The following is a 17,133-nucleotide window of genomic DNA, read 5'->3' as shown; positions in this document are numbered from 1 at the left end:
AAGCAACTTGGATAGAAAATTGTTTACTGTAATAATTCAAGGATATACCTCATTATCTAATACATCATCACTGTTGTTGGACTCTTGATGAACATTAAATAAAAGATCAACATACAAGCAGCATAACTGAAAATATTCTGTATTTCATACAACCTTTTGCCCCAATTACCAACAATTAAACTCAACCAGATGTTGATGCGTTTGGATAGCATAGTAACAACTAATGTAGCCTTGAGCCACTACTGTAGCCTAAAGCAAAGATTAGCACAAGGCTCCTTTGGGGCAAACACTCCACTCATCTGATTTGTTCATATTAAAACCTCTGCAACAACTGTTGACTCACATAAAACAACTTCTGTTAACTTTGACATCCTACGTTTTACTTGTGCACTACTACTCACGAATAACTGCAAATAGATGCTGATGCATTTGTTTTTCTTTTGGCGTGATCTGAATCGGCAGTAAAGGGCTGCTTGAACGCTGCTGTGAGAAGGACTCGTTTCTCGTAGATTTTTTGTCAAACTCAACTTCAGTTGAACACTGGCGGAAACCAATTTGATAAAAATCGTTGTCTGTTGTCCATTGAGTTAACTGGGTTAAGCCAACTAGCATGATGGTGCACTACACATTGAGTTCCAACATTAGTTGACATTTAAGGTATCTGCCGGTATTGACAAGCAATTTATTCAATGTCTTTCTTCAGAAAATGGGACCTTGCTATACAGTATGTGTCTAAAATGTACCTTTTTTCAAATGGTTTGCAGGGGGTGACTCAACTCTTAGCAAAAAGTATAGAAGTCTAACTTCTAACTTGATTTTGTTCACTCAGAAAACATTTCATTAATGTGCTAATTGTCTCAAATGCTTGTTTTAATGCATCTTAATTGTTCATTTTGTAAGTTATCGTCCCTTTAAGAGTAAAATAAATGAATAAGCAGTATTTGCTTTAGGGCATGGCTTCATGTTATGATGTGGCTACCGATCTTTAAATCTGGGGATAAGGCAATTATGTCCAATTACAGACCAATCAGCATCCTCCCCTGTATCTCTAAGATAGCTGAGAAATGGGTGTCAAAACTAATCACCAAACATTTAGACAAAGGCTTCGCTCCACTCCACCCAATGCAGTTTGGTTTTCATGCTCACCACTCCACTGAGACAGCTAACTGTGTCTTTGTGGAAAAGGTTAAATCTATGTTGGACACGAGCCCATATGTAGGTGCTGTGTTCCTTGATCTCAGGAAGGCTTTTGACACTGTTAACCACCAAGTGCTCCTTACAAAGCTGACGTATTTCAATTTTTCAATAATTTGGACAAGGTTCAACACTGGCTGAACAACATTTGCTTACAGTTAAATGCAAAAAAACCAGTATGCATGATGTTCAGTAAACGACCAGTCAAAATCGAAGGATCCAATGTGTTTTTAAACGGAGCAGAATTAGAACTAGTCCCCCAGTTCAAGTATCTTGGAGTCATACTGGACTCAAACTTAACTTTTAAGAAACACATCAAGAAAGTATCCAATACCGTTAAATTCAACTTGCAAAATTTTAAACAAATTAGACCTTTCTTAACTGTCAGTGCTGCAAAGTCATACCTCCACTGTATGATTCTATCCCACATTGAATACTGTTTTACAAACTGGTCGTTTGCTTGTGCCACAAACCTGAAACCCATAGAACAGCTGTACAAGAGAGCTATCAAGGTGTTTGACAGAAAGCCTTATTCATACCACCACTGTGCCATCCTTGAGAAACACAATTTCTTGAGTTTTGACAATTTTATATCTTTTAAAAGTATGTGTTTTTTTTATTATAAATGTTTACATGGACTGGCCCCCCCTCCCTTAGGGGAATTCATCCACAGAAAACACACTGGACGCTGCACTAGGTCAGAAACCAGAGGAGACTGTGAAGTCCACCGTAGACGGACCACTTTTGGACAAAATGTCCTCTCCATTAAAGGCAGCTCATTGTGGAACAGCCTCCCTACTGAGATACGGGATTGTCCCACTCTCAATAGCTTCAAAGGTCAACTCAAAGAATGGTTGAGAAATAAACATCCGCGCAATCACCGCTAAATGCACTTTAATACAGGGGTATCTCATCTTGCACTTTATGTATCTCTTTTATCTCCTCCTGCACTTTATATGTCGTTACTGCTACATTGCACTGCCTTGTGGTAAATGCTTGTATGCTGCTCATGCTCTTTCTGCATATCATGTATTTCTGTTTGCCATGTATATAAATGTTATGTTCATAAATGTTGTATGTGACGGGACTACGGATGGAAATTAGCTCAAAGCTAAAATCCGGCTCATTTACATTTAAAAACATTATTTTGTTTAAAATGTTCATTAATGTGCACTGTCCCGGTTCAAATAAACGATTAAATAAATAAATAAATAATGAATGTGTTCTGGTTAGTTATTCACATTCTTTCTTTTAAAGTTCCTGGAATTGAATTATAAAATGTTGTTCACTACAGCAACACCAATTGCAATGATGATAATGGCTTGTGTGTTATGATCTCACTTCCAAGTAAGCAAAAGTTGTGATTTTTTTCTGGGAATTTGACCAAAGACATCCAGTTCGTAATACTGCAAACCCAAAGGCGATAGACTAAATCATTGTGTTACCTCAGATGGCGAATAACAACTTGACTGACTTTTATTTAAATATTGTTGTCCTTTTGAAATTTTAATTCAGCACAACATAATTCGGAAAATGTATAAGTAGTATAAAAACATATTTGTTTGGAAGAGCGTTGCACAAAGACACCTGAACATATTTTCTTTTCCTGTAGAGGACATTTTTGGTTCAAGGTTCAGCTTTACTCTCAATACCATGCAGGAGTTCACAATACAATGCAGTGGTTGCCCCTCTATATTGATGTCAAATCCTAGTAAACACCGGGATCATTCCTGAGCCTCAACATCAGAGACTGTTTGACCTGATCAAATGCTGAAATGAAATCTGTCAAACTAAACCAGCAGAAATGTTTATACTCTTTGTTGTTCCCCGATGACTTTGTGACAAACATTTCCAATGTAATATCAATAAATCTGTGTGTTTTTGTCTGCTCTCTTCCAGGTCAGGGCGTCCTGTCAGTTTCATGGTGGTCCTCAATACTCCAAACCCCCTTAGTAAGATCTCCTGGGTCAACCGTCTGCACTTGGCCAAGATTGCACAACGTAAGCAAACACAAAACACACACTCACAAAGAAAAAGGATTACCATGCCATTTCTATATAAACAACATGATGTAATGGAATGAAATGAAATGACAATGTTTTAAGTCAGAGGCTCAGACCTACCATCAGTGTTTGCCTCACTCTCTATTGGCTGAGAGCACAGTTGGTGTTACGACTTATATAATCAGAGAACATTCGAGACTCTCAACTGGGTCATTTAGAGTTGATGTGCTGAGGAAAGAGGCAAACTTTTTAAACAATGTTGAATTAATAACCTCTGTTCCCAAGTATTGGAAAAAAACATTAGAATCCAATTTAAAGGGGCCCTATTATGGTTTGTGGGATTTTCCCTTTCCTGTAGTGTTATATAGGTTTGTGTGCATGTAAATGGTCTACAAAGGCTCAAACCCCAAAGTTCCCTCCAGAGGCAGTTTCTCTCCCACACACTCCCCCCCCTGCCTGAAATGTCTCCACTGGCTTCCTTTGTTTACTTCTCTAACATAATGACATCACTGCATAACACTCCGGCTGCCATTGGCAAGCGCTCTAACACATTGTACATGATAGGCTTAGGGGTGGGACATCTCCAAGCCGTTGACCAATCACAACAGAGCCAGCCATCTAACCAATCAGAGCTCACTGGGCTCTAGAGGTGCTGCACCACAGGCAGTATAATAAATACAAAGTTCTTTTTGCACATCTAAACATGTCACTGTAGAGGCAGAAAAACACAAATATCAACCTGAATATTAGAATAGTAGGGCCCCTTTAAATTCTGTACTACCAATTTGTAAGGCTCTTATTTTTGATATCTCATTTATTGTGTAGTCTCTGCAGTGGTCAATATCCACGAAGAAAAATAATGGCCACACCCTGCCCAGCAGGGAGCAGCACAGTTCTTTTTTTTAATCTTCCCAACATCTTTCCTCCAACCCTTGCTCTTCTCTGCCCAGCCTTAAGTCTACTATGCTGTCTGACCACACTAAGGGACATTTTCCTTTCTGGGGTTAATCAATGCGTGCTGTCATCCAGTGGCAAATTCAGCGATTGGACTACCGAGCACATTCATCTGCTTATTTGGCCATGACGGCACGCATATTCAACCCACTCACCCCCCCAGTCTCCTCTTCCTCAGCCTTTCCTTCTCTCCGTGTCGCCTTGAGCGCTCTTCCTTGTCACACACACTTTATTCTGGCTATGTTGTGCATGCGGTACGTCTCTTAGTACTGCGCTTGAGTGTAACTCCAATTATATTGTTGTGGCCTCTTGGATCCTAGAGGCCATCGCTTGAAGCATCAGCACATACAAATCCAAGGTTTCAAAGGAAGTCATTGGAGGTTTAAGACACTCAATTAAATGTTTGACGAAGATGAGTGTAGGAAAATATGTCTATCTTTTTGACACTCAAGCATATCCTTCAGAGTATCAATGAACCCCATGTTGGATGAAGGATAAGAGGGAGCCTGAAGTGTTTTTTACTTTCCAAAAGAAAAGAATCCTGAGACTTTGCCTCCCCTGCTTCTTGAGATTCTCCATCCTTGAACAAGAAAAACTAAAACAAAAACCCACAACACTTGATTTTTCCCCGGTTCTGCTGGCTTACCTTTCACAGTGGGTGTATAGAGGTGCATGAAGCATACACTACATCTGTAGAGTCTCCAGTAGAGTATGGTTGTGGCATCAAAAACATCAGGCCGAGCACAGAGGATGCTGCGGCTGCAGTGAAGCATCCCCAGCCTCTCTGTATTGCTCACACCTTTATCAGCAACACCGCAGGCCTACTGATGAGGACAGTGGCAGAGATATAGCATGCTGCTCTCCTCCCATATAGCTGCCGAGTGGACCTGGGTGTTATTCAAAGCACAGTCCAGTATATACATTGCTGTTATATGGATGTGGAGCCCCATGCTATAATAATGTTTTTAAATCAGAATAATATTAGAATAGAATATGGGGAAAAACTATTCTTAACAATGTATAGAAACATAAGAAGTTAGAGTAGGAAATTGCAATTAAAAGATAACATAAATATATTTATATAAACTTAAGAATTGAAGTAAATCATGTCAAATTAAGAAAAAGACCAATAGAATACAAAATATTTATATCAACATGAGAAGTTAAATTAAAAAATGTCAATTAAATAAAATGGAATACAAATATTTATATTAATAAGAAGTTAAAGTTAGAAAATGTTAATAAAAGATAGAATTTAAAAAAAATGCAATATTCATACGTAGTAAGTAAATTATCAGATAAATATTAAATAAAATAGAATGCAAAAATGTATTTAAACAAAATATTTTAAAGTAAAACATGGAATGAAGATAAAATAAAATTGATTATTTATATAAACATAAGAAGTTTAAGTATCAGAGTGTAATATATAACTTGTATATTACATTGTATTCAGTGGTGTATTAATATAAATATGATATTAATGCTGAATTGCACGGTTTAAAAGGGTTTGTCTGCTCATGAAGTCCTCAAGAAACATCAATATGACTGTATGACTTGAGGAGCATTCAAATATCTCACTCCTTTTGCTTAGACTAATTGAATAAACTGAATTGATGTGGCATTCACTGGGAATGGACAACAACAAATAAACATGGATTGATCTTATACTCATAAAACACACCCTCCACCCCTGAAGACAAGCAATATAATGCTTTCAAAATGTAAATATTACACACATTGATTGTCTCTGAAATGCTACTGTCAGCACCAATCCAGCTTTATCTGATTTGCAATCAAACCTGCTACCTTGTAGCCTCAAGTGCCTGTTGCAGACCTCTCTATGTTAAGCTAGCCATGAAATGTTTGCACTATTAGACGAAGAAAAATAAAATCACTGGACTGATCAGAGGGAATTGACACATCTACATTTCTAAGGTTTTAGGCCTGTAGCCAAATCTGCCCTCGAGAGCAAGTTACCATGAGAACAGCAGTAAAGTTAGCTTTGAATATACTCCATCACCAACATAACAAGCGGCTAAGTGTGAGGAGAACAGGATTCAAGGTGCAAAAAAATAAAAAGCCAAAGCAAGCACAATAAATAAAATGAGAATTAGAGGGAAATAAGAGGAGCTTTGGGAGTGGAAGTAAGATAAATAAAAAGTGAGAAGAGGATACATTACAGAGAAACCCCCGCTGCAGTCAAGACATCAAACAATTAAATCATTTCTCAGCTCAAGGCAAACAATGAAGACTTGATATTTCTACCAGAAGAAATGTCTTACAAAGATATTGATTCACTCATCTCTCGTTCAAATGATTGACAGTGTGCATTTTAAACGGACGCCGTGTTTCCTTCACACCTTGACAGTTGCTCTGCTGGTTTTGTTGTTTCAATCCTTTTCTTTCCTTTTTGCCATGAAGCAATGTAGTAACTCGTAACATCCATCCCATATTGTATCAATGCAGTTTTAAAATCCCTGCTGTCATACATGTAGAGAGACAGTACAGATTGGAAGGCATTTGGAACAGCAATGAATACTAAATATATAATTAAGAAAAACAAAAGTAGTTATTTTTTAAATGTTTTCAAAGGCTATTCTCTTCAAGCCCTTTCACACCCCTAGATTCCACCGGGTCCATCTGCGCCGCGCTACGGCCGCACTACGGCCGCGCTACGGCCGCGCCACGGCCGCGCCACGGCCGCGCCACGGCGTTCACAGCGATCGCGGCCACTATAGTCAATAGGTGCTATTCCACAAGACGTCCCGCGTTACGGCTAGAAGCGTCCCAGAAGCATCCCAGAAGCGTCCCAGAAGCGTCCCAGAAGTGTCCCAGAAGCGTCTCGGCGCTGGGCTCCGCTAAAAATAGGATGCAAGTCTATTTTCGACGCGTTGCAGCGGCGCCGGGCAGGAAGTGGACCGGTCAGAGCATCCAGTCAATCCCCAAAACAAACACATTTTGCAGACCCTATCCCTCCGTAGTCTTTCAAGTAGGAGGAGAAATGCCAGCGTTCTCCTCCGGTTTACAGGCACTGTGTAAATTATATATATATGGAATAATTATGTTAATAATATGTCAACACATCTTTGATTCATGTCGTTTATAACTGGAATATTACAATTATTATTAACTTTGTCTGTACAAAGTAGCCTGTCCAGGAAATATGCCCAAATCAACAAAAACTGCGAGCCGGCACGCAAGACGCTCCGCTTCTGAAACGCTTCTGAAAGGCGCCCGGTGGGTTATGACGCTGGAGGAGGTCTGACCAAAACCGCGGCGCAGACGGACCCGGTGGAATCTAGGGGTTACCTTTCTCTCGCATGGCTTACATTAATTTCTATACATATTTATAGTCAACAGCCCACACAGTGTTTATGCTATCTCCCTCATGTGACCTCACAAACTGAGGTTAATGGAAATGTTTATCATGATAAACTTACAAGAGCAAGGTCATTAACCCAAAGATAGCACATTGGTTATTCAAGCTGAGTGACAACATATTCTCTTACGACTTATAAAATAAATGACCTTCCTGTTTAAAAGTGCATTTATCTTTGTATAGCTCCTCATTCTCTCGAGTCACAGGGGGATCTATTCTAAGCAGGCATTGGCATTAATTACTGCATAAACAGTAATGATATTAAATGGAAAAGACACAATGTTTGGCGTTTTTTTGATATTCTGTGTGTATAAGTTACAGTATACATATGACCAGCATTATTGCTTAAATACTTTTTGTTTTAAAGGAGGAAATATAAGGCTAAGTTTCAGGTTCATTTTTGTATTTTTTGTTTATCCTGAGACACGTTAACATGCCTTAATGTTCAACAAAATCATAGTTTCTTGATGTCTTAAAGCTGCTGAGTCAAGTCTAGCACCTCAAACAACAAATACATCCTGAGTTACGGTTTCTTTACTTCCTCTACTGAAAACAGTTTAAGTGTAAACCTGTTGCCTGCCAATCGTCCACCGGCAGACCGACCGGATATCGATCCCCTCTTTACTCGGAGCTCCGTAAAAACAAAGCTGCCCATGCCGTCTGACGGTCTATTCGACACGATTTTCATATTTCTTTAGTAATTATACAGTTTTTGACAAACAGAAATATTGTTTTCTGTTATTACTTAACTTAACATTTAAGCCGAAAGTAAGAGGGCGCTGTGCCCCTGTTACCCGGTTCAGACAAAACCCTGGTAATAACTCAATGGTGCTTTTTAAGGAGTAATTTGAAAATAATTCCAATTCATAAACTGCAGCATAGATTACACATGACCCTTTACTCATGACTACACATACTGCACACAGCAGCAATGTGACATGCTGTTACTCATCATATCATATATCTTAAAGCAAATGGCGGAGATGAGGGCGGGCTGATGCATTTCATTGAGTCCCTTTGGGAACAAGAACGCCACCAACCTGGTCAGGATGACAATTACATGTTAATTGTATAACACCCACACTTTGCCTTGCCATTTAACCAAAGGTAATTACAATAAGAGAGTTGTTGATTTAATTTCACGGATGACGTGCTGTCATTGATGCTCCCCCGTCAGTGCTGGCGGAGGCAGGCCTGCCCTGTGCTCAGGGAGACCTACAATTGAATCCGCATTTCGAACGCACCCAACCGCGGTCTTGTTTAGTTTGAAATGGGTGCCTTGCTCCGCAAAATGTCCCCAAATGGCGGACACCGCAAATAGCTAATGTTCTCATGCATGATTTAGTGAGTGATTAGACATCACAAAACTCATTTACCCAGACCCATCTTCACACCAGTTTTGATTCTGTTATACCTCCATTTAGAGGAAACACAGCAATATTCCACTGCTGTAGTTAATAGCCATCCCTGTGCAACATGTGTGAATATCAGTGGCTTTTAGTGACATACTTGCATGCTGTATTAAAGTACTATCAGTGTATTGCCCATTAGCAACCACTTAATGCTATCAGTTTTCTCAGAACCCATTTGCACCTGTACCTAGGATGGTAGTGGTTTTTGAAAAAGACTGGAGATCAATGTATTTTGGCACAATTCAAGTGGCTTTAGATGCTATAAAATGGCTACCTAGCCTGATAAGAGACACTGCCAGCAAAGAGCATTTGCCACTTTGTGAGTGCATGTGGTGTTGTTACGAGGCCCTGAAAATAGAAAGCGAGAATTACCCCACGGTGGTGCTTCGCCAAAAGCCCCGGGGCCCATTAATAACCCGGTGTGCCGTTGCATCTTTTATGCCTCTCCTAGTAGCCCTACGGTTTCTGAAGAGTCTTGGTGAAATAGCCAGAAGCATTTCCTAATTAATGGGCTTTTCTCGCCGCACAATTAATTGCTTCCTACCATGCAGCCTCGGCCCTTTCACACAGGGTTAAGGCGGCAGACTTTGATGGCCCTCACAAGAAGAACAAGAGGCCGTCAAATCATGAGAGATTGCCGCTGAGACAGAAGCAACGGAATGAATGTGGGCAAAGGAGAGGGGGCTGATGAGGTTGTGTGGGCCTAAGTGTTTATGTGTGTGTGTTGGAAGATGGAGAGGTGGGGGCGGTCGGGAAGGATGATTGAGACAAGCAATCAGTCCCACTGCATGGGAACAGAGGGCAGGCAGGGGGCTGTTGCCTGTGGTTACACTGCTAAGTGTGCCGGTCTCTCGCTTTTTCCCCCTGCACACGGATCAATAGATGAGTGGAGTGCAGCTCGGAGGTTCTTGCACACACTCTGACACGCCTTCTTAATCCACCGTGTGATAACCTGTGCCATGGGAATGTATGCCGCACCGGAGACAAGTGAGGGGGAGGATGCAAACCCCCCCCCCGCTGCGTGGACCTTTTTAAAAAGAGACTGTGAGCACTTTTATTAGGCCATGGAGAGAGGTGTAGAGTAACTAAATAGATTTACTCAAGTACAGTACAATTTTGAGATACTTGTCTTTACTTAAAGGAGAGGTGTCATGGCCATTTCCACTGATCATAATTCCATTGTTGAGGTCTACTAAAATAGATTTATACTGTGCATTTTTCCAAACTCACATCGGTTTCTCATACAGCATCTCTGTAAACTACGTGTATTCACTGAATTTCACTCTCTGCCTTTAACGGCTCGTTGTAGCTCCCAAAGCTCCAGCCCCCACCCTCCCTGTGAGCACAGTGTGCTCTGATTGGTCGGGACGTTGTGAATCGCGCTGAGCTCCGTGGAGGTGTTGTTTCCTTGTTTAGGATACATAGCGAAACACAGCCAAACTCATCCTGAGCACACACAAACTCACAGCCGAAGTAAAAACAATAAGTGTGGCTTGATATTGAGTAAGAAAAAGGTTGATAAACGCTGTGAGAATGGGTCTGCAGAGAGAATTTCGCCGCAATCCCAACTGTCTGTTATCAGCCTGCAGCCAGGGAGGAGAAATCAGCTGAGCTGCCTGCTCCCTGCACACAGATGTGTGTGTGAGGAAGTCCGTGGATTGGTCAATTTGGACCAATCAGCGGGGGCTTAACGTAACGGCTCCGCGGACGTAACGTAACGGCTCCACGGATTGGTCCATTTCGTTCCGGGTACCGCATGACCGTATCGCGTCATAGCTCTGGGCGTGGCTACTGGGTGTTCACACGTCACAATGTCCAGGAAGAACATGAGAAAGTTCCAGCGAGGCGTTTTGGGGAGGTCTTTTCTGTGTTAGAATTTTACTCGCTATAGGGTGTACTTTGAGGGTTTTTGACTCTGCAGACCATTTACATGCATAAAAACCTTCATAACACACAAGGGGACGGGTAATAACCGGAAAAGCATGACACCTCTCCTTTAAGTATTTAAATGTTGTGCTACTTTGTACTTCTACCCCCGATACAACTTAGAGGTGAATAGTGTTCTCTTACTCCCCTTCATTTATTTAATACCTTTAGTTACTCTGCAGATTTTGATTGATAATGTGAAATATAATCAACACTTTAATAATAATAATAATACATTTTATTTATACACTTAACATGTGTAAAAAACATCAAAACTACACATTTTAGATGTATTAAACACAACAATAATTACAGCAGTTCTGAAAGTGTGAGTTTTGATTTGAGATTTGAATGAAGGCAGTTAAATAAGACTTTTATTAGACTAGAAATAAGGTATTTAGTTACACCTGGAGTAAATTCACAAGCAGCATACAAAGTCATTCAAACTAGCTGCACCTTTACCAGCTTTGATAACACTTTAATGCATCAATAATTATAATCAACACATACACATTTATTATTCGGAAATGGGCCAATGTGCACAATGACCACTTTTATTTTCGGTACTTTCTCTATTTTGATGCTAATACTTTTGTACTTTTACTTGAGTCACATTTTGAATGCAGGACTTGTACTTGGAACAGAGTAGTCCTACACTGTGGTACTTTTACTTAAGTACAAGATCTGAGTACTTCTCCCTCCTCTGCCCACGGATTCAGATTGCTTTGCTTCTGATTTCTTTACATCTGTTCAAATTGCATTAGCCATACCTAAAGTGTAGCTGTTATCTTTTTGTTTTGTGCTGTTAAAGTGTGTCCCGTCAACAAAGACGCTGGTAGAGTCCCTTTGATAACACTCTAAATATAAACATTTAACAGAACACAAGAGCAGCATTCACTCAGTGTGTGCTGGAGGGATTTTCCCTCACCCTGAAAATTAATCTGCGATAATCTCTGCTGCCTATCTCGCTGTGCTCAAACATGGGAAATGTTTATGATGAGTAAACATTATCACGGATTTAATTAACAGATCCCACACTCTCATTGATCCATGGGATATATCAATTGCACTGCTGTATTTAATTAGTCTATATCTCTGCCCTTTGTGTCACTGGGGTTGATAGAGCGCCATGCTCTGCAAATTAATCTTCATCAGCAAAAGACTTGAAACAAAAGCATGATTGGAATAAAAAGACTGAGAAACTAAATCTCCCTCCTTAGTATTCCGACCATACAACTTCACACATGATGTTGCTAGTTATTATACAGGATGAGTACATAGAGCTGACCTTAACCTTAAGGTTGTAGAATCTTATCCATTATTAACAAAGACTGTATACAGTAGAGAAATAAACTGCAGTTCAGTGGAACTCGCTATAATTTGTATAATGATGTTTTGGTGGTAGTAGTAGTAGTAATACCACAGTGTATAAACACTCTTAAACACTATTAATAGTGGCTTAATTATTCAAGTTCAATTCGGTTTAAAAACAGTATTTATTTACAAATGTATTTTAGTCAATACATACATACAGACATTAAAGTATTAGCATCAAATTATTAGCAAAGCATTAGTTAGTTGTTGATTATATTTGTGTTTTATTAAGCTTCACTCATTCATTCAAATTTCAATAAAGTCACTATGGTTTTCAAAAAAATATAGTGCAGAAGAAAGTCAAATATGTGCCTCTAAATTGTAGTCGATTAAGTACAAAGTAAGAAATAATTGGAAATACCCAAGTAAAGTAATATTACCTCCAATTTGTAGCAATTTGAGCGGTGGTTTTAGATCACTACAGGAATTTAATCTTCAATGGACATTGATGCTTAAACGAACCTTCAGCTCTACATAAGGACTTTATAGTAACGGTGATATCATTTGAAAGGTAACATTGTGTTACCCTGGTTCGATGAATACTGTTAACTAATCCAGTGGATCCCAACCTTTTTTATTATAATGTAAACCCAGTGGGTCACTTCAGTTAAAAGTTGATAGTGTTTTCACAATTGTTTTTTCAAACAAGTTAAAACAATCCAATTGTTGTAGTGTAACTTGTGTGTCTTCTGTAGGGTCATTCAAGTTTACAGATTGGTACTTCTACTACCTCACAGACTGGCAGAAGCTGGATAAACCCCTTTATATATCACTGTTAAATATCTATTTTGACTCCTCTGCTTCTCTGCTAACGTGTATTCATGCATTTTAAATCAGTACGTTCTGTTCAGGTCTTGCAGTTCACTAAGGTGCAGCTTGCTTATCATATCTGGTAAGGCAAGAAACGTTTATTTATAAAGCACATTTCAACACGAGGAAATTCAAAGTGCTTTACCAGAAGCATTAAGATAAAGTGCAACAGAAACAGTATATGAAAGGCCATTTAAATACATGTATAAAAAAGGCAAAACACTACGAATAAAACAAGCTAAATTAGAATAAGACCGGTATAACAAACAAGGACAAATGTTTATGTCGGTTCTCTTTTACCGACTAATACATTTTTTCAGATGGGGGGAAAGTACCCCTGGTTAGGAATATTTACACCAAAGTCATCCATGCAATGTATCTATGCAGCAACTGTATATTCAGGTTTAATGTGATATCCCAATTGTATTAAACACTGGTGGACATAACTGTAGCTCCAAGTAGAGTACAGGCTCTGTAATGGACTTGTGTAATCTTATAGTGGTTCATCCTGATAGAATTATAGCACCCCCTGCCCAATCAGGTAGTTTGCCCTGTAAAAGCACATTGCTCACCTCCCTTTACACTTTGCACATTCTAACATCACTGTGCGATCCAGGCAAGTTTCATTTAACATGTACGGCACAATGCATGTCTTCTGTTAGGCTCTATGTTCGTTTATTTTCAAGCAAAGGAGTATGCTATGCTAAAGGTGTATAGGAGTGTTTTACCTTGTAAACAGTAAATAAACAACTTCTGAATCTTTTTCTGAATCACAGTTACTCTCTCCTTGTTTTGCTATTGATTTTTCCAGGTCTATGTAATACAATCATTTGCTGTAGAGAAAAGTGCGATAAGCTGTCTGCATATAGGAGACATTTTATTTCCTGGAGAGCCCAATAGATGCGCATGAAAACTAATATAAATGTTAAGTAATGTGGTGCTTGCCTCATGCCTACGATTTGCCAAATCATTTTGTAAGTTTATCACCAGTTTAATGCAGTATTGATTTCAACCTCCGCCAAGGAGGTTATGTTCTCGGCTCAGATTGTTTGTCTGTGTCTCAGCAGCATTTCAGAATAACTACTTGCCTGATTTTCATGAAACTTGGCATACATACTGTATGTAACATGGCCTAAAAAGAACACATACAATTTTGGAGCGCATCCATATTCTGGGCTGCATTTGTGCTGCTTTCGTGTGAGGTCGGAATAATCGGAAAAATGTGTTGCCCAATAGCAAAATTCATAGAAACGACTATCATCTAGTTCTAGTACCAATATAATAAAACAAGTCTTCTTTGCTTATGAGCACATTCCCTGACTTCCCAACTCGAAATCAGGGACGATGTAGCTTTTGACTCCAGTATGAAGCTACTTTAAGAACCTCTGAGCCAAATGGGTTTGAATCTCTTTGTGTGAATTTTTAATATTTTAACTGTTTTCCTGACCATGTTTTTGTATGAGATTGGGGAGAAAACATTATCAGGATGGCCTGTTGTTTTGATTTGATTGAATCTCATGTGGCTTGCTAAGGCTCAATTATTTTCCAACATGTTCAATAATTCATTTTCTGTAGCTCTTCTGTCATGAAGCTCATATCACATTTATCTTTAATCTGCTGAAGATATTATCTATACAACGTATGCACATCAGTTTGCTGATATCTAACGCTTTTGATTGTTATTATTTCGGACTGCTTGCATTAACGACGTTGCTGATGTTTGCAGTCTGTGTGTCGGCACACTTCTGCAATTTGATGCTAATTGGTGTATATTGGGAGCCACAGTAACCCCCATGCCTAGGCCCCTTCTTGTAATAACCACGAGGAGGCTGACATGCATGTTTTTCTTGTTTGTTTTTCAGTCCGTTAATGCTATGGATGATAAATGCAATAATGACGTTAATGTAGTGTGACATACAAGAGAAAACACAGAATAAACAGACGGAACAAAACATATGGAATACATTTTCTCAGGCATTTCCTACAGTTAATATCAAAACTAAAGAATATATTCAGGTAGTGTTGTATGTGTAGTGAATGCAAATTTGACATAATAAATATCAAGGCATGGAAAAGGTCATTTTCAACAGGAATGCAAAATAGCAACAACTCTTGGGTGATGTATTTTCCTATACACCAGGGTTTCCCACACATAGACTTTACTTGGGCGGGCCGCCCAGGTATATTAACGGCCGCCCAAGTATATTTCGCGACCCATTTAGTTTTTTTTTTGTATTCATCCACGACCACGACGCCATCTGCGATTGATTTACTTGTGGACAATGATCCCTCGCTCTACGCCTCCTGTACCCAGTCCCGGACTGGCCATCGGGAGGACCCGGGGGTTTCCCGATGGCCTGGCCTGTTAAGTGGCCTGCCTCACACAGGGTGACTGGCTGTCTACATGATGTGGCCTGCCGACATGGCCACTGTCACACAGATCATAAATCAAAGCCCTCGATTGGTCTCTGTGTGTCATTCAAGCTCGGGATAACCTCAGCTCAGGTGAGGTAAAGGACTCTGAGTGTTTAGATAGTTAACTTAGTCTAAGTTCTCAGTGGGTCTCAAACGGTTTGGTCACCATTTATGTAAACACATATTTCCATTTGAGGGGGGAGTGATTAGTAAAATATGCATGAATAAAATAAAATAAAGTTAACTAGGTGAAAAAAGGTAAGATACACTTTTAAAACTTGTTGAGAGCTAAAACTAGTCTTTGCTGCTGCCTCAAAGAGGAGCAGGGGGAGAGGAGGGAGACAGGTGAGGCTGGTTCAGGAGCACAGACACACTCACAACTATAAATGAACCAAAAATAAATAAATAAACAAGTTTCAGTGTTTTTTCATATTGGAAATGGTATGTTATTGGTTATGGCCATGATTGTATGATAATTGAAATGTATACAGTTCTGTTTCATATAGATGTTCCCATAGATCTAGTCTCTTTATGTTCCCCTTAAAATGCACCAGATTGATGCATTTAACTCCAAAATTAAAAAAAATATCTTACCCGGGGAGCATGCCTCCGGACCCCCCTAGAGGATTTGAGGTCCACCCACTTAAAATAGTAACCCATGTCCATATGTTTATTTGTGGGTAGTAGATTTAAACTATAGGGCTATCACTACGGGCCCTGCCTGTACCTGGTCGCTCTGCCATGGCGTGAAGGGTCTGCTAACAAGCGACCAACAGAAAGGTTAATGTTAATGTTGTTGCACGTCACAAAGGCACGTCACCTCAACCCCCACCCCTGCTACCACCACCCCCCCAAGTATATTTCAGATCTGTGGGAAACACTGTACACGTTCAACTGATGATATTATTTGTGAAATGAAGTTTAGTTTTGTGTGTGTGTGTGTTGAGGTAAGTGGCCTTCGGGTCCTCATTTGTTCACCGTTATTCATCATCATTACCACATGGCAAAGTCTGAAGGTTAAGGCTAATTTGTCTCAATTCAACTTTCTCGACCTGTCCTTTAGTGTGAATCCCAGTGTGTCTTTCTATCTATCTGTGTGTATCCACCTCTCTTTTAAATTGGAAACTTATTTTTAAAAGACTGACAAATTCAGTAAGAGAAGCCAGCCTACCCAAATTATTTATGCTTATCTAATAATTAGCAAAGAAAGGTGGATGATTACTCTTGGGTACCAATGAACAGTGGGAACCATTGCCAATGTGAAGCAATCTGCTCTCAATTAAAGTATTTTAATAAGTGACCTTGCACCTGGCTGTGTCGTGGCCTGCTGAGGGATAGAGACAACATGCAAATGATTAAAGAACGCTCAACAACTCTACATGACTGTTAATATAAATGACTGCATGATTTAAAACCATATAACCACTCCATTCTTTACAGTAGCCTTGTTCAGAAAGACTGTTCAGTCACTCATGTGTAAACGTCTTTGTTAGAGTCAGTAAATCATAAATAATTATTGTTTAAAGATACAATTACAAAAGAGGGTTGGGGCATGATGTGCACATTTTTCTGAGATTAAGGAATTCTTCTAAAAATGTTTACGTGGCCCTGATCCTTCTCCATATAAAATGAACATACAATGAACAATTTTTATTTTCTCTCT

General features: G+C 39.5%; 1 protein-coding gene across 6 annotated transcripts in view; it reads left to right on the top strand.

Annotated features, from left to right (window-relative positions):
* The window catches only part of arhgef10la (Rho guanine nucleotide exchange factor (GEF) 10-like a), a 133,629-nt gene that overhangs the window by 66,562 nt on the left and 49,934 nt on the right, over positions 1 to 17,133 (top strand). For all 6 annotated transcript variants that reach the window (XM_034139036.1, XM_034139035.1, XM_034139039.1 and 3 more), the window contains one exon: positions 3,094 to 3,194. In XM_034139036.1, coding sequence (XP_033994927.1) covers positions 3,094 to 3,194 — 101 coding nt within the window. The remainder of the gene's footprint in view (positions 1 to 3,093; positions 3,195 to 17,133) is intronic.

This window comes from Trematomus bernacchii, unplaced genomic scaffold (genome assembly GCF_902827165.1).
Source record: "Trematomus bernacchii unplaced genomic scaffold, fTreBer1.1, whole genome shotgun sequence".
In the NCBI taxonomy this organism is placed as follows: Eukaryota; Metazoa; Chordata; class Actinopteri; order Perciformes; family Nototheniidae; genus Trematomus; species Trematomus bernacchii.
Note: the sequence above shows the minus strand (reverse complement) of the source record. Positions and strands in the feature narration are given on the sequence as shown.